This window comes from Acanthisitta chloris, unplaced genomic scaffold, assembly GCF_000695815.1.
Source record: "Acanthisitta chloris isolate BGI_N310 unplaced genomic scaffold, ASM69581v1 scaffold8636, whole genome shotgun sequence".
Lineage (NCBI taxonomy): Eukaryota > Metazoa > Chordata > Aves > Passeriformes > Acanthisittidae > Acanthisitta > Acanthisitta chloris.
The window spans coordinates 197514-219736 of record NW_008676479.1 but is presented as its reverse complement, the minus strand read 5'-3'; the positions used below and the strand labels follow the sequence as shown (position 1 = coordinate 219736).

Genomic DNA, 22223 nt, shown 5'->3' with positions numbered 1-22223 from the left:
TCTAGTATTAAATATGTCAAAACTTTATAGGTAAGCAATAGAAGTGAGTAACATGAGTCTGATGCATAGTAATGAAGGTAGAACAGTATATAATGGTAATATCTTAGTAAATCAATTAACATGTTTATGGCTAATGATAAAAATATGAAGATTAGGCAAGAGGGTGGTCAGTGAGTGGTACCACAACAAGGCTTTAGGCGAACACTATTCATAACCATTGAAAGGATATCTGCATGCTACTTTACAAGACAACACCTCTCTTGTTCTACTTCTTTGCCTGAAAGCCTGAATAGACAGCAGTGCCTGACTGCAGAGGGTACATATGGGGATGCTTAAATTTACACCTCTCTCCTCATCTTTTTGGTACAGTTCTGTATAGGTATTTACCATGCTGCTTCTGGGCCCCATATGTTGGTGTTTCCAAATTTCCTGAGACAAAGCAAAATCCACCATCTTTTAACTTTCCCAAAGGCCCTTTCAGCAAGTTATGAGTACTCTCGCAGAGACTCACATTTAGTTTTGATACTAATAGCAATGAGTTTGCAAAAGAAATTCTAGTTTATCATTTCATGTATCAGTGAAAGAAATCGAGGAAACCAAAATGTTTGCATACTAGCCTGGCTCAGTCACCTGTTCATTTTTCAATGTTCCTTCAGATTTGGTCAGAGTCCTTACACGTTTGGGACTGGTTCCCACAGTTATCTGTCTGAATTAAGGAACATTTCCTTCAGCCTCTGGTGGCCAGCTTATTCTCTGTTCAGCTTCTCCAGCCTCTCCTTTTCTCAAATGGCTGCTGAAAACCCTTTTGATTTACTGTCTTGATTTTCTCTTGAAAAAATATCCTTCCTCCCTCCCTTGATCCACCTCGTCAGTTAATCAAAATCCTCATATACTTAACAGCTGTTATCTTATATCTACCCTTATACGCTAGTTCAGATGTGAATAATCAATTTGTCCTGTGCAGTTGGCAACTATTTTTCTACAAAGGCATTTGGGTGAATAACAGATCGTTGATGTCAGATGTAACTTCCACTATCAGTAATATGAACTTTACCCAAAGACAGAGGTTCAAATACCCCAAAACAGACTCTGCATAACCAAAGTACAGCTTAAAGAATGACACAGATATTCATTGAGAATCTCCAAATTCACATTACCTTCCTTATGTCTTTGCTTACCAGCTTCAACAAGGAATGTATCTCTAATCAAAGTTTCACAGGTAAGTACTGCAAGAAACCTTTTCAGCCTTTATTTGAATGGACAATAGGGACATTCATTTGGGCCTTGCTTTGAGCCTGTAAGTCATTGTATACACTCATGAGGGAACACTGAGCTCTGAAATGGATGTTCCTGGATTCCATAAAAATTAGTGGAAGGCCTTTGCACTAAAAAAGGTCAGGTTTTGTCTGGGAAAAACCACATCATAGTTTAAGAATAGGAAACACTCAGAGTGACTACCTAAACTAGAGTGAAAATAAATAGCTTTCCTAACTGACTCGATGTCCTTGCAGGCAGATCTTTACCTTCAGCCACCTTTATCATCATCAGCTGACTTCAGTGCTAGGACCCTCACCACAGCAAGTCTTCTGTGACAAATATTCCTTGAGGTTATCATTTATCAAGGTGCAAAGAAAGATTCAAAGCATGTGTTTTCACCCTCTTCCATTACAGATTCTGAGGAAAGGCCTTAAAGTTATCAAAATTTGGCTTACAGACCAGCCTCCTGCTTCTCAATTCAGCCTCAGTGAATTGTATCCCCTAATGCTCAAAACATCACATAATTCAAAACAAAGCTTGAGGTTAAACTCAAGGCTGCAGATCTGATCACTAGCAAGCACAGCACAGGGTCTGTAAAAGGAAACAGAGCAGTTTGCTAAACCAGGCAATATATCAATCCTTTATGCTGTGTACACTTTATTTACAGGGCATTTGCAGATTCAGAATGATAATGAAAGAAGCTGCAAAACACAGTGTGATTTTCATCACTTCAAGACAGAGAGCAGAATAAAAATTATTTGTGATTTTATCTCTTTTAACCAATCCCTAATAGTTGATCCTGAGGCATTCCTTTTTGTTTATTCAGTCTCATTTCTTATTACTTTCCCAGATTCTGCTTTATTTTATAGCCCTATGTCTGCTCAATGAATTTGGGTAGTACTCTGTTTTACATGCACCACTGCATGGACAGATAGGAAGTTTTACCAAGGTCGACAGATGCTAACCTACTCAAAGAAGACAAGTTACTATGACTTCCTAGTTCAGCAAACTATTCTTCTTCCATGGTATCATTTTGGGCAACATCAAAACTGCGATAAAAAGTGCATTTTCCACAAGAAAGACAACAGCAAGAGCATGATAATATTTTACAAATACAGATACTTTCTCTTCTCTTATAGTCTTCATGGAATTCAGCAATAATACCAACCATGGAAAGAGTCACGTAGTACAAACACCAGTTAGTCACTCTGATCTAACATTTAATAGGTTGTTTTATATATAGATTTCTCTCTATGTACATCTATTTCCCTGAAAGCTTGGTTCTTGTAAAGTACTTGCTTTTTCTACTGCCAAAAAAAATCACCCATCCATATGATATGATCTCTTAGCAAAAAACATTTTCAAGTGTCATCTGATTTTGATTTCCATAAATCCACTATTAATTGCGCATTCCCTTTGCTTAAAAGCAATTTTATGTGTAAACAAAAATATTTCTATATTCATAGCGTATCTTAACATGCATAAGCAATACCACTGCAGTGTCGAAAACTGGCCATTCTATCTCTCTCCCTCCTTTTTCTATAAAGAAAATATTAATATGATAATGAATGGTTTGCTTAAGATCCTGCTCATTTTTGCTGAGTGCTAGGAGAAGAAAGTCAAAGTGCATTTGGATTTTCATTTTCACAGTTCAATTTCTTACTGCAACTGCTCAGCAGCTTCTTAAACCAAATAAAGCGAAGAATTCTGGAATGGACATATTCTATGTGATGAAGTCATCATTCCTAAGACATAGTTCTATATTTAAATTGTTTATTGAGCTACAGTATTCCACTCTGGTGTGAAGAACAATTCAGTTGCCGGTGGACAAGAAAAAAAACACCCCCCACATTTCCCCCCTCATCTTAGCATTTTAAAATATCAATTATTTCCCACATCACTTGAAGAAAAATGTATGTTCTTACCCCACAGCCTATTCCGTTGCCTGGTTCGCACACAATTTTCCTCAGCCCTGGTTCAGGAAGCAAACCTGCTCCACAGCCAGGAGTTGGGCACAGCACTCCTCCCATCTGCAGAACACATTCCTCGGCCCCATAGCGCTGGTAGCGGTTGTACTACAACACAAAGGCTGGTGTTAAACTTCTAATAGCACATAAAATAAAACCCCAAAACATTGAGCTTGATTCTATCCCACATAATTGAGTCAACTGTCCTAAAGGTCTCAGATGCTAAGTTCAGGTTATTTGTCAAAAATCTAAAACCTCGCAGTGTTGTTAAATGGGGTAACACTCCACTCCAACTCACACAATATGCACTGTTTTTTGGCTCACAGATGTCATTTTCACCACTAGAATATTGTGGGGGATATTAAAATAAAGAAACCAGCAGTTTCTGTTAGTAACCTCAAGTACCCTTATATTATTCTAAAAAATCATTGTAAACATCATAAAAACAGTCCAACAGATAACTGATAAATGCTGTACACATATTGAAAAACCCCTCAGGGATCTATTGCTAGAAGTGCAGTTTAATGTTTTAGACTTAAAGAGCTGCAAAAATTTGCTTAGCCAACTTTATTTTTAAACTGATTAGCAAAAAAAAATAAATCTCTGATATAGATTTATTTCAATGTTCGGTATATTTTTTTCCAGGCTCTCCCATGAAATTTTCTTAATTTCAGCACTTTTCATCTCATTCCATCCTGATAGCCTAAAAGGCTATGGAAAGGCCTTCCTTTTAATGATGGAGACACTGGCAAACAACACTATTAAAGTAGCATGCTCAGCATATCCTCATTGACAAAAATGCTCGCTCTAAAATGATTGATGCCACTGCAGTAACTTTCCCATGTCTAATTTACCCTGCTTTCAGCCAGAGATAAGCTGCACAAGTACAAATCGTGCTGCATACATGTAAATCACATCCACTCCAGGGTTCTGCATTGGTGCAGTTCCACACTAGTGGCTATATAACCACTGTAAACCAGGCTTCAGATTCGCCTATAAATCTGCTCTATTGTAGAGGGAAATAAATGAAAGCATTTGGTCCTAACAGCCCCAAAGAAAACAGTCAAATCCAAAAGGCCAAAGAGGAAGGGAGAAGGTATGAATTTTCTCCAGGAGCAGACTTTATGGTGTGCTAAAGGAACAAAACAGAGCTTTATGTTACAGCACTCACAACAGTATTTAGTGCTTCATAAGCTTTTATCCCATAACTGCTCATGAAAATCTTGTTCCCTTTTTTGGGGTAGCAACAAAGAAAAATTTTTTTCTCCAATCCTCACCCCTCTATAAAGATATCCCAGGAGGAAAATGGAAGCTTTAGGACCAAAACCTCATACACAAAGCATACAAAGAAGAATTTTAACTCACAAAGATTACATGTCTTCTAGGTACATTTAAGAAGATTCTTCCTCAAATGTTGCCATAATGTGTCTTGTTACATTGGCTTTTTAAAACTAATATGAGAGTTCTTAAATGGCTATAGTATACAGACACAAAAGTTTGCATCATGTAAAGAAAAGTTATCAAACTTAAAGTACCCACCTTTGTTGCTTAACAAGAAATACAAACAAACTTTCTTTCAAAAGAAAAGCAAAATCTAAAGGGAGAAAAAGACTTTGAAATATTACTCAATTTATGAACAATAGCCAGACATCCTGAATTAAGAATCTGGAATTTGGAAAATAATAGCATTTTGAGAAACATACAAGACACATCTGCAAATTCTCCTATAATATAAGGGCTCAAGAAGTCAACTATGCTATTATTATGCTTGACCTTAGAATAATGGCATAAATATTTAATGTTGGACACTCTCAGTTTTCAGCAAAGTTTGTGATCCTTGCACTAAATACATGCTAAATGCTCTGAGTTTTCTGCTGGCCTCAAACAGAAATACAGGTAACCACAGCTGCAAAACTCTCTGGTGACCTAATTGTTTTTCAGACCAGAGACTGGACCTGAAGGTGAGGATGATTGTCTTACCCTGTTAAGAGGGGACATTTTGCTGGATGTGGGATTGTTAGCAGCTTCTCATTATGAAGGCAAACACCAGTGACACTGTCACTGAGATTCTGTCAGCATTTCCATTAAAAGTTCTCAGCTGAAAAAAAATATCCTTTCCAGCCAATTACATAAAATGGCATGGAGAGATTCCTCCCATCTCCTCTCAATTTATTTATTTATTTATTTTTGATAATCCAAAGTGTATCAAATAGGAATCAATTTGTCTTGTTAGAGAAAGATACAGAGAGAAAATGTCCAGCTTACCACCTGGCAAGGTGGACAAAGCCATTGCATTCTGTCCAAAAATTTGACATTTTATACTTGTTCAGCACAGGACTCATGCCAAATCAGTATGGCAACCTCACCAGTAATTTTCACACTGTAAAACCAAAAAGAAGAATCCAATTTGAAGACAGAAAAGATCCTACCAAACGCATTTGCACATTTAGACATCTAGTTTGCAGCCCATTTTCTGCCTTCAAAGTCCAGATACATTTGTATTTTCCAATTACTTTTTCCTTGTGCCTTGCTCACTTAAAGGCCAGTAACCAACTGAAACGTGAAGTAGTAGAACATATACATGTTTGCTTCTGTGACACAATCATACACAACATATGTGGATTTATATTCTTTATTCAGTGGCCTGAAACAAAATGACTCACTTTACATTAATGGTGCATTTATAAAAGACTTATAAAGGACCAAAACACTTATTCATGTGCATTTATAAAAGACTTATAAAGGACCGAAACACTTATTCATGAATTATTAATTAACTATTTGCATATAGTGACAGCTCATATCCATTAGAAGCATTTTTGCCTGTATATCACAGCCATACATATCACACAGGACTGATGCAATCAGCATGCATTAAGCAAGCCAATTTTTAAGAGCCCTTAAATGTTTTTGGAGCCCATGATGTATTTTTGATCACGCGTCTGGATGTGATATTTAAGGATATTACAGCAGACAACCACCACTGGTTTACTTTGCCTCTTAAATGGAGATCTAAAGTAGGATTAATTTAATTTAGTTTGGATTTCTGCAGTGATGATGCCTGTAGTGCATTGGTTGCTTAAACTCCTTTTACAATTAACAAGAGAGATAGGATGCAATTCATCTTTTTTCTTTGGGGTTTTTACATCAGCATGAGAAGAACTGAGCCCTGAAGTGCCCTGTTCTATTAACAATAATGAGAGATCAGACAACTGAAATTAGGTGACTCTCACAAAAGCTGCTTCAGTTCCAATAATTCTGATCCTAAGTCACCTGGCCTAACCTATTTTTAAAACCAAGGTTGAGGCATCTAAACAGCTTAGACTGTGAACCACCTCAGAATTTTAACTCATCAAAAATTAAACATCTGACCTAAACAAGTCATATAGGCACCAAATGAATAAGAAAGAAGATCTCAAGAAGGGAATTTATCCTGACTTACATATGTCTAAGATAAGTAGGATGAATTGCCCTGTGGAAGGGTTATAGTTGAAGCTATATAGAGAAAACTAACTTAGGCTAGACATCCAACATGTAAAGAGCCATCCTTAAAAGATGAATCTGACTCTTCTGTACATTCAAAGTATTTCACAATATCTGTTACTCAGTTTTTATCAATATGCCTCCTACTTAGAGATGCACTCATCGTGCATAAAATGGTTCTGCATGCTACAAGGAGTAAAAATATATCCAATTATTTTTTAGGCAAAACCTCTCACAAAGTTAATATATGGGGAACTTGATGGAACTGGCATTCATGGCACCTGATTTCATTCCTGGCAGCAGCACAGCCTTCCTGTGTCTCACGTAAGTCACTTAATCTATGCTTCTCATCAGTTTCCCATTTCTAAAGAGGAAGAATGATACTTGCTGATTTCACTGTAGTGTTAAGAGGTAAAATCCATTAATAGTCATGAGGACATCAAATACTATGGTAATGAGTGGCATAAAATTACACAGAAATCACCAGTCATCTACTGCTGCCAGAAAGCAGCTTTTGTGCAAAGCATGTCAGGCATTTATGTGCTACTCTAATAAGGTCCTCAGAAATACAGGTAGGTAAATAGTTGCTGGATTCACCACAAACCATATATTTCAATGCTTATTTGAAAAAAAAAAAACCCTTCAAAAATATGATTTACTCTAAATCACTGTTGCTAAGACAGCTAAAGGTATATGAACAAGGTAGTTGTAAAATATTTCTTTTGTTCTCTGAAAACAGCATCCCATGTGAACTTTCCCCTCAATCTGTGAAGTGCTCCGGTCAACCCAAATCTATACTTTTCAGGGAATAAAATTTCAAGTGGAAAACACTCCCATCTCTACTTATGGTATTTTGACCATATCATGAAGTTCTTTCGTGCGATCTTTGCTTGTAAAGACTTGTCAGGGCCATTAGATTATAAATTATAGCCCAACATAGACACAGGGTCTGGATAATTGTAACCATTTATTCTCTGCCCTCCAATTTCCAGCTTGGGATGCTTTCCCTTGAGTCTTAGAACAGTACTGTGTTTTCAACCAGTGGAAATTAAATCCTTTGATATTGTAAATCAAGGGAAATATAAATGAAATAATTGGGCTGACATAGGAATAACAGATTTAACTATGGATTGCAGTTTCTTCCATTATATTGAGATTCAGATACTAAAGCAAAACTTAAATGCACCTGGATGCACAAAACTCTTGCAAAACACACTTTGTGAACACAGTGATTCCTTGCCATGTCATTTAATTTTCAAATTATGCTTTAATATGAATGGCTTGGCTTGGAAGGGACCTTAAAAGATCATCTATTTCAAACCCCCTGTCACAGAACATACGCCTTGAGCTACTTTAATTTTGCCTTATTCTTTGGGTACTGTTATCTCCATTTTCCTTTCTCCCCCCCTCACACCTAAAAGCATTTACTCAATAGAAGCCTTGCAGAGAATTTTGGACAAAAGTTTAACATTAGATGTAAAGCCAAAATTTCTAATCTCTGAAATGTAATTCAATTACTTGTTTCTTTTAACTGAATGTACCAGTCTCAGAGGAAAGAAAATCTACTTTCTGGAGTCAGATTGTTTTTACTGCTCCTATAAATCAAATAACCATCTGTGTGTTTCAAAATTAGATTGTGGAGGCTATTAGTCCATAATGTAGACTAAGCACTTTATTTATATGTATCATACACATAAACCCCCCCCAAGAATTCGTTCTGTAATGTAATTAGGCAACATACAGTATGAAATCCTTAGCACTGCTTGATCCAGTAAAAGTACCTAGAAAATGTCATCTAAAATATAGGTAAATAGTGATGGACTGACATGGCTCAGAGCATCAGCTCCTTCTTGCTCCCACAGAGGCACCACAAAGGAGAGCAGAAAGAAGCAACTCTGAAGGGATGGAATTTGTCTGACTTTGGAGAGTCATGGAAAATTTGGTAAGGCAGCCATCTCAGGAAGATATTTAGATAAGAAACTCCTGACTGGACCAATATAACACAACCCACAAACGAAGTAAAACTGGAGTAGAGAGGGGGAAAGAAAGGAAAGACTGCAGTGTACAGAATGATATGAAAGCAAGCACAAGGTGAGGAGTATGAATAGAAAATAAAAAAAAGAGAGGACACTGGAGAAGGTTGCACTGGAAATAAAATTGAATATATGAGAGGCATTATGATGCAATGAAGAAAGTGGACTGAGCACAGTGTATTGCTTGGCACTGTATTTACGAACTGTTGGAAGTATGTGATCTTCCAGCAGGTGTTTTTGGGATCAGTCTGAATAGACTGCATGCTAGAGGTAAACATTCAGTTTCTTCCAACTCTTGTGGAGCTCAAATCTACATTCCTTTCTTTCTCCTCCACAAGTAACAACCATCAAGGCTGTAACTGAGCCAACAATGTACACAGGTGGCCAAGAAGGCCCATGGCATCTTGGCCTGTATCAAGAATAGTGAATGTGGTCAGCAGGACTAGGGAAGTGATTATCCCTATGTACTTGTCATTAGTGAGGTCACACTTCGAGTACTGTGTTCAGTTTTGGGCCATTCACTTTAAAAAGGACATTGAGGCACTGGAGTGAGTCCAGTGAAGGGTAACAAGGCTCACAAAAGGTCTAGAAAACATAGTGTACGAGGAATGTCTGAGGGAGTTGGGTTTGTTTAGCCTTGAGAATAGACAGTTCAGGGGTGACCTCATTGCTCTCTACAACTACCTGCAAGGAGGTTGTAGAGAGGTGAGGGATACTCTCTTCTGCTGTGTCTGCAGTGAGAGGACTAGAGTGAATGGCCATAGGCTGAGACAGGGGAGATTCAGATTAGATATTGGGAAAAAAAGTTTCCCTGTTAGGGTGGTCAGGCACTAGAATAGAGAATTGCCCAGGGAGGTGGTGGAGTTACCATCCCTGGAAGTGTTTAAGAGGCATCTGGATCTGACACCGGAGGATATGGTTTAGGGGTTACAGCAGAGTGACAGGTCTCCTCCAACCTTGGTGATTCTATGATGCAAGGAAATCTCTTCAGTTCATGCTGTTGCAAATTGCAGAACTGATATTCACTGCAGTACGTACTGGCTCCAAGGAATTCCAGTTCTCAGATCACAAGAGTGAATAAATGCATATTCCATGAAAGCAGATTGAAGCCATTCCTTGGAATTCCTAGCTTTCACACCCACCTGAGATCCTGAACACTGGGGTTCAAATCTTCCCATTGAATTTAATAAAAGCTGGGTGGAAGAGAATTCCTCTATTTTAAGACGCACTCAAGTTTGTCATTTACAGTTGTTACAGACAAACAAATGGAAATTTGGGTCCTACGCAAAATTACATATTTTTTGGTTTTGACAGTAAAAATAAATACTTTAAATTAGTTAAGATCACAACTACCTTCTCCTTTCTTTCTCTTAACTTTTTATTTCAGCTATTGAAAAAAAATTACTTTTCCTTGGCTAGTGCATGGACAACAAGTTAAAAAAAGAGTAAGAAAGTAGAGACACCCTATGACAAGAACTCAAAGAATAAATTTCTGATAATCCACAAGAGACAAAGCTCAAGAACTCACATCGATCCCAATTACCTCTGAATTCAGGGAAGAAGGTGTTTAGAAGATGTTCAAGGCAGCTATAGCACAGGAAGGAAAGAGAGGCACATCACTAGTCATATGAAACTGCAAGTTTGTTGTGTAGTTCCAGCTGTAAAAAAAAGGTGGTGTAAAGAGGATCAAGAGCTAAATGCAGTAGCTCAGTTTTAGAGAGAGAGTGATGGGATGGTGATGACAAATACAAAAGGTGAGCCAAATGAGATGGAGACAAATCAGATATTAGATAGAAAAATGGAAGAAACGGAGAGATGCGTAGGTGTCACTCATATTGAGTAGCAGCTGAAGCCAGGAGACTGGGTGGGGAAGTGCAGAGCTGTAAGGAAGTATACTGGGAAAGATATAGATTTGAGAATATCAACAAAATAGGTTTGGTTTAGTAATTATGAACTGGAGAAACAATTCAGTGAAAATTTATTCTGTTCTGTAACTGATGTGAATTATTGAGATGTAGCTTAGATTTTTTCTAAGTAAAGTTATCAAAAAATCTTGACCCAGAAATACTTCAGAAGCACTTTGTTGATCATATTTGACAGTTACATGCACTAAACTCAGCTGATTAATTAGAATTGTCATATGACATTACTTTTGCCTGAATGGGTAAATATATATCAATTACTTTAAGACTGACTTTACATTAATATTCTGTAGCACATACTTGAAAAAAGTTCCTCTAGCAAATATTGCAAGCAAAAAAAAATAAAAATCAGTCTTGTCATACACACATATTGTATACAATTCTTTCAAAACCTCAGTCAATGTTAAATTATCAGTGTCCATGCTGTATTATTTTAATACTAGATTTCCATATCTCCTAAAGTAACATCTCAAACCAAAAACTTGTGCAAGCTCACACCACCTTTCAAGACCATGAAGTGCATCTGCAGATTTTCATAACAGGGTATTCCTTTGCATAAGTCTTCCCTAATTTGCAAGGAAATGTAGAAAAAAAAAGCAATAAAAAATATAGGAGTGTCCCCATTCAGGCTTGCTCAGATTCCAGGGATATAAATGCTCACAACACTTCTAAAGAAAAAGTGAGCAGTGATATGAGTTGCAGTAGCAGCTGATAGGAGAGATCTGTTAAAATTGATCATTCCCCTGTCAAAATATCAAGGAACTGGCCAATACATTCTGCAAAGTTGTCAGAGCAGATGATATAACAGAGAAGTGCAGCTATACATTACTTAGCTGCTTCTTTTCCTGCCACTAGCATGTCATCTGCTTCATCTGTGCTGTGACCTGTTGGGGGCACTCAGGTATAGCAGCAGATTGCTTGCACTTGCGTTATTTGTTTTCCCTTCTAGCCTTCAGATGTAGCTGCTATTTTATTCATGAATCACAATATTCCACTTAAACAATTAAACAAGATTTTTTTTTATCACTTTGGGGACAAGAGGGAAGTTTCTCAGAGAGTCATCAGGGAGACTCCATAAGAGTTCACTGCAAGTCATGTTGCTATGTTGGTATATTGTATTTTTTAGGTTTGAATTAATGTTCTCTCTGCTGTCTCTAGCATTGGCTTGTTGAATTACCTGCCTTCCACTGTAGTTGGACAGAGCCCATATTTAGTGCATCTTTAGCATATTTTTGTAAGCAGCTTGTACTATCACCACTTGTAGAACCATTTACATTTATTTGCAGAGACAGACTGACAGGGCAAATGGCTACTGCAGGAGACTAACTTTCTTACATTGTGCTATTTTTCAACAGCTCCCCACTTCATAAATCTTTCATCCCAATCCTGAGTGTATCTCAGGTACCTATGAAGTACAGCAGTTAGCCAGCAGGTTGGACTGAATCCATTATGCTAGGGGAAAATGATGGATTATGAACAGTGAGATCAAATTTCAAGAGAAAGCTCAGCAGAACTATGGGCAATTAGAAAGCTTCAGGCTTTACCCTTCCTGAGCCTGCATGTCCAGGAGACTCTCTCTGCCTTGTACAGACCGCTGTAGACTGGAAGAGTCTGTGAAAAGGAGATCCAAAAGAAAGCAGTCAAAGCTGCCTCTGGAGACTTTTCCTAGATCAGACTCCAGTGTCTTCTCAAAGGGTCAAGTATCAAGTGGGGTAGCAATCTGTTGCTAAATGCATTTGTGTTGCATATGAAGCCAATTATTTTGGAAGCTGGTTTTATGTGGTAAGTTCGTTATCTGCAATGCATATCATGTACCAGGGAGATATACTCTTCTGTTTCACCACGCAGATTATGATTACATCTTTCCATAAAGTCTAAAAAGCAATTCCCTCTTTAAAAAGATTCTTGTTGCCACCAAATAAACCTTAAAGAACAGACTTTCTAGCTAGAATGAATTTCCCATAATGTATGTCCCTGAGGGAATAGAAGACATGGAAATTTAACATGTCCAGGAAACTACCAAGAAGTCTGACTATTTGAACAACTGCTTTATTATTATATTACTTTTTAAAGGAAATATTAATAAACAACTTTTCACACTTCTAGTTAAACACAAACCCTTTTTTTCTCAGGATTAGTTTTCCATCAATGCTTACAGTTATATAAAGATATTTCAGATAGACAAGAAGACACGTTGTCAAGTGGTTTGATCCTGAAAGCCACTTAAACTCTTTTTCTCCTAATGACATAAACAAACATCATATATGGTCAATATTTACAGGAAACAAATGCTCAGTGAATGAAAGGTAGAGACCAGGAGCTTGCTGATTGATTTTAGTTTGACTAAAATTTGGTTAATAAAGGTAAAAGAGTTGATGAAACAGACTAAGGCATTTGTCTTGCTGTTGCCTGGCATTTCAATTAAGTATCTAGAGTGATGCAAAATTAACAAGTAATATATTAAGGGTATGAAAACTTAGCTACTGGCATGTCTAAAATATAATTGCAACTGGGCAACAATTATTAAGGAGATGCATTTCCAAAAATGTCCTGAAGATATTGGTCTTAAGCTGTCTAAAATTTGTATCAATGACTTGGAAGAAAACTAAGAACATATAACCTTACTGATAAAGCTTGCAACAATTTGAGAAGAGGAAGTAAAGAACCTGTAACATGGATAATTTTTTTCATGAAGTTCATGCTGCAGCACTCTCTGAACTGTTGGCAAACTGGGCTTAAGCAAACAATTTACTTTTCAGCACAGTCACATGGAAACTTATTTTTCCAGGGACACACTATTACTCACAATTGCAAAGTGAAATTTCTGTCTGGGAAGCACTTTAAGGACTTCTGAGCTGAATACATGTTCACAAGCTCTAAGACACCTCTTAGGTGAACAGAAATCTCTAGAAGAGAAAACACATTCCTAATTGGGCAGCCACTGCTTTAACTGGAAACCACATGTTCTAGTGGGAATGTTCACTTCAAACCAAAAGGTTCCTTCCTTTCATCTGAAACATACTTAACTGTCTGACTGACAAACAGAATACCTTTTGTTTATAAGCATTTTTTTTAGTCCTGTTTCAGGGCTTTGGTGGCTTACTCTGAGCTAAATTCATAGGCTGAAGCAATTTTTTATTATGACGATCACCTACTGCCTTGTGACAGGGCAAAGGGAATTGGAAATGCAAAGGATCTGGACACTGAGGAATGGGAGATATGCAACATAGTGAACATGCTGGTGCTGGTAGAGTGGTGGAGAGGAAAGACGCTAGGAATTTTTTGCCTTTCACTACTGAAAGGTATAATAGGATCTAAAGTCTGCAAGTGATTTGTAAACAAAGAATGGATGTTTTTCTAGGCAATATACTCCAGTTTAAACAAGAATTAATCCAAGAAAGTCATGTAATGTGTATTCTAAAGGAGATCAGAACAGATTATCACAATAGTCCATTCTGCTTTTATAATCTGGCCTTAAATACATAAGCACTTTAAAAATAAATCAAGATTGGACATGAAGCAGTAACATGTCCCTATTATTCTTTGCTCAGAGTGGAAGAAAATATATGATGGTTTATAATACTGAAATTGTAAGCAGTCTGAGTAAAGCAGGGTTATAATTTATTATGCTTTTTTTTCTATCTTGTATGCATGATAACAGAAAAAGACACACTTTAGATACTTTTAAACAGCAGATATCTAACTAACTAAATAATTAAATAGATAGTCATGTGAATAAGGACTTTGCCTGAAACTCTCTTCTTTTTTCATTTAGATGTATTTTAATTTTTTTTATCTTGGTTTTGGACCAACTTATTTCCTAACTGTCAAACTGTGCTAAATTCAAACAAAAGCTACTGCAGTTTTCCATAGACTTGTGATGATAATGCTTTTGCAGGGACAGATTATAATTGCGATACTCTTTATACTTGTATGGGTTTATGGGATAATTTAAGCCTGGTGGCAACATTGTAAAGAAAGTCCATCAGTTAAAACATGTTGCTCTGTCAGAGGTCATTAGTCAGGCTAAGGTCTACAACTCTATTCTCAGAGCTCTACCAGTGGAGCGGTCAAGTCTGTCTGGTTCAGCCCTTTCCTTCATATTTGCAGTCTCTTGGTTTAGCAGCTCCCTATTTTTCTTTCAAATTTGTCCTTTCATCCCACTCCTATTCTGTGAAGCTTCACCATTTCTTGTGGCTCATTAAGTGCAGATCTTTCTTTATTTACCAGTCTCTTCAACAAGTTTCCCTATTTGGTCATTCTCTTCCAGTCTTTGGTCCCAGCTCCTTGTTAGACCCTTATCCCTACCATTTTGGTTTCTACTCCTAGCGTCTTCCACCAGCCAGCCCCATCTCTTCAGTCTGCCCAAGCTTCATCTCACTCTGCCCCTCCTTGGTCAGGTAGAGAATCAGTATCTTGGCCCCATCAATTCTGGCCATAACTTCTTTTATTTCCTCTTCCTAAATCCTCAGTCTCATCAGACTCCTGCTTCCATTATCTCCTTTGGCCTAGTCTGTTTTCCATCTATTTTTTTTTTGTGTCAGACAAACTCTCCTGCACCCCCCTTCATGCTTCCTTCTTGTTGAGGAAAAGCCAGTCCTTGAAAAATTTGGCTTGTGAGTCTCTAAAACAACTGAAGCGGAGGACTGGCGGAGGGAAATTTAAAGTACAGAAAGTGTAATAGCAGCCCTAACTGTAATAAAAAAAGGGAGAGTGACAGGAAAAGGAGAAGCAACTGGGTGTTCTTGACAATATAATCTGATCTAAAAACTAAGAAAAAAGACTAACATTAAAAGACATGGGTATTCTCATCTGCAACACATTAGTGCTAAGCTTTCAGACCCTTGGTCCTTAGCACCTGCAGCTCTATGTCAAGCAGTCAGGGATTATAGACAGTACATTAGAAGAGATACTTCAGAAACAAAGACAACTTGAATTTCAGAAGCACTGAGCATTTGAAAATTCAACTTGTCTCTCAAAACTTAAGGCCATTTCTCAATATCTCTGTATGTTAATGTCATTGTGGGAAAAATAATAAGTATGACCATCTTATGAGTGTTGTTAAGCATACTTCATTTATACTTTCCTAAGACCCCTCTACAGAAATAGTTTTCTGAGTGTAAAGCACATCTATAATTATGAGAAGCACTCTTTTAAATGAGAAAAAAGGCCACAAAAAGAGATGGATAATATCATGAGTAGCTGTAAGTATCAGTCCCTTAGTCAGATTGTTTGTCTATCTGTTGCTTTAGAAAGCCTGTTTACTGCTGTAGTCAAAAGGCAAAAAAGTGTGGCAGGTAGCAGATGTACCAATTAATAACCTGTCAAGGCTGATGGATAGAATGAAAAAAACCCCAACCATCACAAATAACTCCCGGGTGGTTTTTTCCCCACATTTCAGGTCATTGGAGGTCATGAGATACACTCTGTCTCCCTGGAGAGAGATGAAACTGTCTCATTAGCGTCTATCTTTCATGACATTAAGAGCCTGCCTTTGAGATGCTAACTCACCTGTTCTTCTCCCAGAATCCTGAAGTGATGAAGCTCTTTAATCAAGGAATCTGGACAGCCAGCTGTTGGAAAGAAACAAAAATAGGCATTTTAGAGCTTCCTGTCAGTGCAGTTTCAGCATAAGACACATAGATGCACAGAGGATGGAATATACAGATTGCCTTAGATAAAGAAGATTAGAAAGATTAGCCATGGTTCTGCAGGCACCAGAATGCTGAAAACCATCTATCACATAATCCTTCCACATTTCTGAGCATACTACCAAGAATGTTCAGAAAGGTTATATTCTGAATATTTTAGCCCTTTCCCCAAAGGACTACAAACAAAAGCAAGATGAAAAGGGCAGCACTGTCTGCCAGATACCGCCAACATCAGTGTAAGCCAAAAAGCCTGTTAAAAGAGGATCTCACATCAAAACACTGGAGCCGCCCAAAGCTGAATTCTGATTCACACACCAGGTTTGGACTCATTTCTAAGCATAATACAGGCTTTCCCTGGTTCCCTGAAGGATTTCATTGGCCCCACAGATCACTTTAATTTTGGCTGCCACAAATATAACCCATTTCACATATATGTAGTTTTTACCCACAGGTGTTAATACACAAACCAACTCACAAATCACAGGGTAGTGCTTTGCCAGCACTTTGCTATGAGATTGATGTTCAGTCACTACAGACTTTCACACCTGTACCAGCCAGTAAGAAAGAATAAGTCTTGCTAGATGCCATGCACTTTACTGACCTGTTCAGAACGTGGTTACCTTCTTGGTGCTGAACCCAAGGACCCCGTACAATACTTTTGTATGTTACTTCTGTGTATCACTTTTGTACACTGCTAGACTAATTTCTGACAAGAGATGAAAGTGCAGGCTGTGAAAGCAATCCGGCCTTTATTCTTTTCACCATAAATTGAAGCATCTGTTTATGAACAGAGTAAATTCCTTAAAATTCCCAGAAAATGGGAGGAACTGTGATATTTATCAACCTGCTTTTCTACTGATGCTACTACAAATAGTTACCTTTCACTCTTAATAACTGCCTTTAAAAGGATGCAAATGAATTTGGACAGAATCGTCAGGAAATCTCCATCAACACTGTGTCTTCACTCAAAGCCAATGAGACACGGCCTACACTCAGCTTCTGTTGGTATAGCCATCTTAGGGAGAGAGAAGGAAAAGCCTTTGCACTTGTAAGCAACATCACTAAAAAGGCAAAAAAAATCTACTATTGACACAAGTATACTAGTACAAATCTTGTACTCATATCATGTTTTCTACTTAGGGGACTGATTTAAATTATACTCAAATCAGCTTCTTACTGGTAAATGCTTCATCTCCATTCAAAGGAGGTACAGGTGGTGAATGCACTATCTACACAGCTTCATCAGCAGAACTTTATCAGGTTTAACCATATAGTAAGAATTCTTTATTAATGACTTGTCTTTTATTAAATGTTACTATTTTTCCCATTCAGTAAAGCCTATGCTATTTTTATAAGCTTCTCTTCACCCACCTCTTCCTTCCTCTTTCACACAAGAATATTCACATATTTGAGTGCCTGAGGTTTAGCTCTAAGTGATTCTTTCTCAACACACTGAAAGTTGTCCTTGCTACTTCTACCACAGAATCAATGCTACACAGGAGTTTTCCATTCTTTTCACTAGGATTTACATCTTCATCTTCCAGCTCAGCCAAACTCTGAATGTATCAACTCTCACTAACTTCTTGACCTGAGGTCTGACTTGTTTGGAGCTTCTCCATAGTACAAATCAGAACTTACTATGAAAAACATTGTTATCCTCTCTTACCATAAAGTCCTTATGTAATGATTAATTTTTTTTCACATGTAATTTTCCCTGAAAATATCTGCATTGATTGTGTACTGCAACAGGAATTTCTAAATGTAGAGGATAATTATGATTTCATGTAATACTGCATGTTAATCTTTGACAGATGTTAGCTTGAGAACACCAGCTAAACTGCATTTTGCTTGTCTCTGCTTTTTGCAGCCCTTACAGCTTCTACTTCAACCAATCATTTCTTTCTTTCCTCTTATCCTTTCCAATTTATTATTCACCAAACTCTTTAAGATGGGAAAGTTTCCTTTTTCTTCCTTAGCAAGAACTTTTTCTTTTTCCATTCTCCTTGAAATCATATTTCATTAATACGTATTTTTTCCCAGAAATTCATCCCATTCTGCTCTCATGCATAATTTATATAATCTCCCTTATGTGAGCTGTTTACATGCACTCTCTCTTTCTTCCATGTTATAGACTATATACACTTTGGAATCAAGGATCTTTGTAAAAAATATAAATAAGTATGAAGATATATATCAATACAGGCTGAGGGATGAACTGATTAACAGCAGTCCTGCTAAGAAAGACTTAGGGGTGCCAGTGGATGAGAGGCTGGACATGAGCCAGCAATGTATGCTTGCAGCCCAGTAAGGCACTCGTGCGACTCCATCTGGAGTACTGTGCCCAGTTTTGAAGCTCCCCACAGAGAAGGATATGGGTGCTATGGAGTGGGTCCAGAAGAGAGCCACCAAAATGATCAGAGGGCTGGAACACTTCTTCTATGAAGAAAGGCTGAGATAACTGGAATTGTTCAGCCTGGAAAAGAGAAGCATCCAGGGAGATCTTATAGTAACCTTCCAGTACTTGAAGGGATCTAACTTCTTATAAGAAAGATGGGGACAGCCTGTTTAACAGCCTGTTGTGATGGGACGAGGGGTAACACTTTTAAATTGAAGGAGGGTTGATATCAATGATGACTAGATATAAGAAAGAAGTGTTTTTATGATGAGTATGGTTAATCCCTGGAATGGGTTGCCCAGAGAGGTGGTAGACGCCCCATCACTGGAAACATTCAAGGTCAGGCTTGATGGGGCTCTGAGCAACCTGATCTAGTTGAATATGGTCCTGCTTATTGCAGAGGGCTGCACTAGATGACTTTTAAATGTCCCTTCCACCTCAAAATATTCTTTGATTCTACAAAATCCATGCATGTTGTTACTAGTGTTACTAGTCATCCACAGCTACATCCTCTTGCAAATAGGATATTTTGTATAGTCTGTTTTTCAGAGACTTGCCCAATCTAGTTTTCAATCTTTTCATAGTTCTGACTTTCACTGGACGTTGCTTAGCTGATTTTACAACATAACCTGAAGTTACCAGCAAAGAAGGACTAGAGAGAGCTTAAGAACTATGTCACTGTTGGCAAGATGCTTTCCAGCAATGAGTTCAGGAATGTCAAATATGCACACAATATTGAATCATGCTGACACACCTTAACTGTCTGCTCTCAGTAAGAAGTCCTTTCACATCCTCACATTCCAGGAGCATTAATTTCAGGAAACAAAAAAGTACTCTTTTTTTAAAAAAACAATTATTCCTGGATGTATTTCTGATGTTTCCTATGTGTACTTTAATTTCTCCTGTTCTGTAAGTGTACCTTTGTAAAATATGCTCTAACACTGTAACCTATTTTTACCAAATATCTGGGAGTTTTGAAAAAGTCTTGGATTATGTTAAATTCCTACATTGACTAGAGACAAAAGTTATGGACAAATCACCATTCCCCAAATAAAAAGTAAAGAGATTCAAAAAATACTTGTCCTGCTCAAAAACATTAAGTACTATTTTTCATTTCACCCACAAAATCATCCATATATCCATCAACATATTCATGTATATGCAAACATGCATGGCAACTTGAAAATGATTACAGGTTAAGGACAATACCTGATGGGGTCACTGGAAAACTGCAGCCTTAAAAGAAAAATGTATTTTCTAAGTTTCTGATGTGCAACTAGCACATGCCAAATGACATAAATTATCTGTGTATTACAGAATTCTGCTGTTTTGTACAGAACACTTTGAGGATTGTTTTTTATGTCCTTTGTAGTACAGAAACCTTTACAATCAATGATCTCAGCAATTACCGAAACTTTCCATTTCCCTCTTCACAATTACTACTTGAAAAGTACAAGCATTCATGAAATTTCCATGGACATAAGCTGAACCACAGGAATATTAAATAAATCAATCAATAATAATTACACTTAAGAGTGTTAAAAGGACATGATGCAAAAGCATGGACAATTGCCCTTAAATCAGAAGCCAAAATTCAGGATTGAGGATATCTGCAGACTGATAAAATGGCAGCTAAATTGTTTATTAGCTCCTTCTTTCAACTCAAATTCAAACTTATGTGTTTCATATGTTCTTAGCTAAATGACTGTTACAGGCTTTTGCTGTGAATGCAGAGCAAGATGTAAGAAATATAAAATTAATGCAAAATTTAAATTTTTATACCACTTTTTCCTCTGTCATAGCTCCATTGACCGCAAAGCAGTAAGATCTGTAAAACTAACGTGATGTCTTAGGAATGAGCCTGAGTCTAAGTAGGAAACTAAGTTATGAAGGATGAGACCCAGTTCAAAGCACCAGCAGCTTTACAAAGTCACAAGTAATTGCTTTACTTCTATTTAAGCACTTATTACTTAAATTAAATTAAAGCACATTATTTGCTTCTAAGTGTTCCACCATACCCTAGACTACTTGTTTGAATAATTTTGAATTTTGTTGTTTGATACCCATATTGCTTTATTATTTAACTGCAAATGCTACACTTATGAATGAAAGATATGTTTAAAGTTACAGAAATTTGCAATTGTAAATTTACAATTTATATTGTGGTATTCTCTTCATAAAGATATTTTTGATTTGTTCATGTAAGTGTACGTATCTGCAAGGGAAGAATAAAGTAGCAAAATTTAGGAAGGACAGTTTAATGTGTCCTAACATAAACCCCCTGATTTAAAGTGGTCTGAACACACATTTTAAGCTTCACTTGTAATTAAACTATGATTCTAACTACTACCAATTTAATTACCCAAGTATTCACATATATTTTCTCAGACAGAATTAGCTTCTGGTTTTGTTTTTGCTTAAAATTATCAGTTTGTATGACTTATGATCTCCAGAGAGAAGGCAAAGGAAAAATTAAATCAACCCTTTAATCTTACATAAACTGGTGAAATGAAAGTAAAGCATGACTGGTGCTACAAATGTGGCCAACTGAGAACTAACGCAAGTGTCAGGGACCTGATGGCATCACCAGCCCTGCCTGGCCCTCCAGGGTTCCCCACAGCCCAGGACCCCATGTCAGCCCCTGCCTCTCTGACCTGCACCAGGGCTGACTTCAGCTCCTGACAGTCCTGCCCTCTCCAGCCATGGGCTCCACTGAGCCCAGACCACGTCCGGCCCATCCACATCTCCCAGGGAGGTGCTGAATGCCTGGGGCTGGGGCTGACTCAATATTCCTGGCTGCCTGCACCTGGATAGAGATACTCTGGCTGAATTTTAGCCTCAGAGAATCATAGAAAATCATGAAATGTCTTCACTGACCACAGTTACAAGCATATATATCTCCTTTGCAGGATTGTGAGCTACATTTTCTACCATACATTTGCAGTATTATTTCCTGCTTTGCATTTTAAATTTCATCTTTCCTCAAATGGTACAGTTGGGTGAGAATCAATTCACTGCATTTAAGTATCAAAATGTTGGCTATATAAGTTCATTATATTCCTAGCATGCTTCCTTTTTAGTCAATAGGAGGAAATACACACCTTCACAAGGTAATTCCCATCGTCCAAGACAGGCACAAAGAAAGGCATCCACTTACCTCCATTAACTGAGGAGCCTAAGGCAACTTGGCAAGATTTGCACAATTAAGTTTCAGACTTTTAGATTATTTGAATTTCACCCAACAGCTGCAATCCCAATCACTTTTGCACATGCTTAACTTTGAGCATGTGATTTTCCCCCTCACATTTAGCTCCATGCAAACTGAGCATTTACATTATGAGCACAGCACAGCTTCCATTTTCTTACTTAGAATTTATGTCCACATCAACACTTGTTAATTCTGAAAAGTACATCCCTTTTGTGGGCTCTGAACATAACCATGTACGAATATCTATCAGTGTCCTTCAAAGGATATCGTTTCACAGTGCTAATTGCTAAACCGAGCTTGCAACTGG

At 37.5% G+C, this 22223-nt stretch overlaps 1 protein-coding gene across 1 annotated transcript in view; it reads right to left on the bottom strand.

The window, feature by feature from the left end:
* Window positions 1–3182: 3182 nt before the first annotated feature.
* Window positions 3183–22223, bottom strand: part of LOC103803586 (E3 ubiquitin-protein ligase parkin-like) — a gene marked incomplete at both ends in the record, with an annotated part of 164857 nt that continues 145816 nt past the window's right edge. Inside the window, 2 exons of the mRNA XM_009076153.1 lie at window positions 3183–3332; window positions 16174–16235. Of these exons, the coding sequence (XP_009074401.1) occupies window positions 3183–3332; window positions 16174–16235 (212 nt within the window). The remainder of the gene's footprint in view (window positions 3333–16173; window positions 16236–22223) is intronic.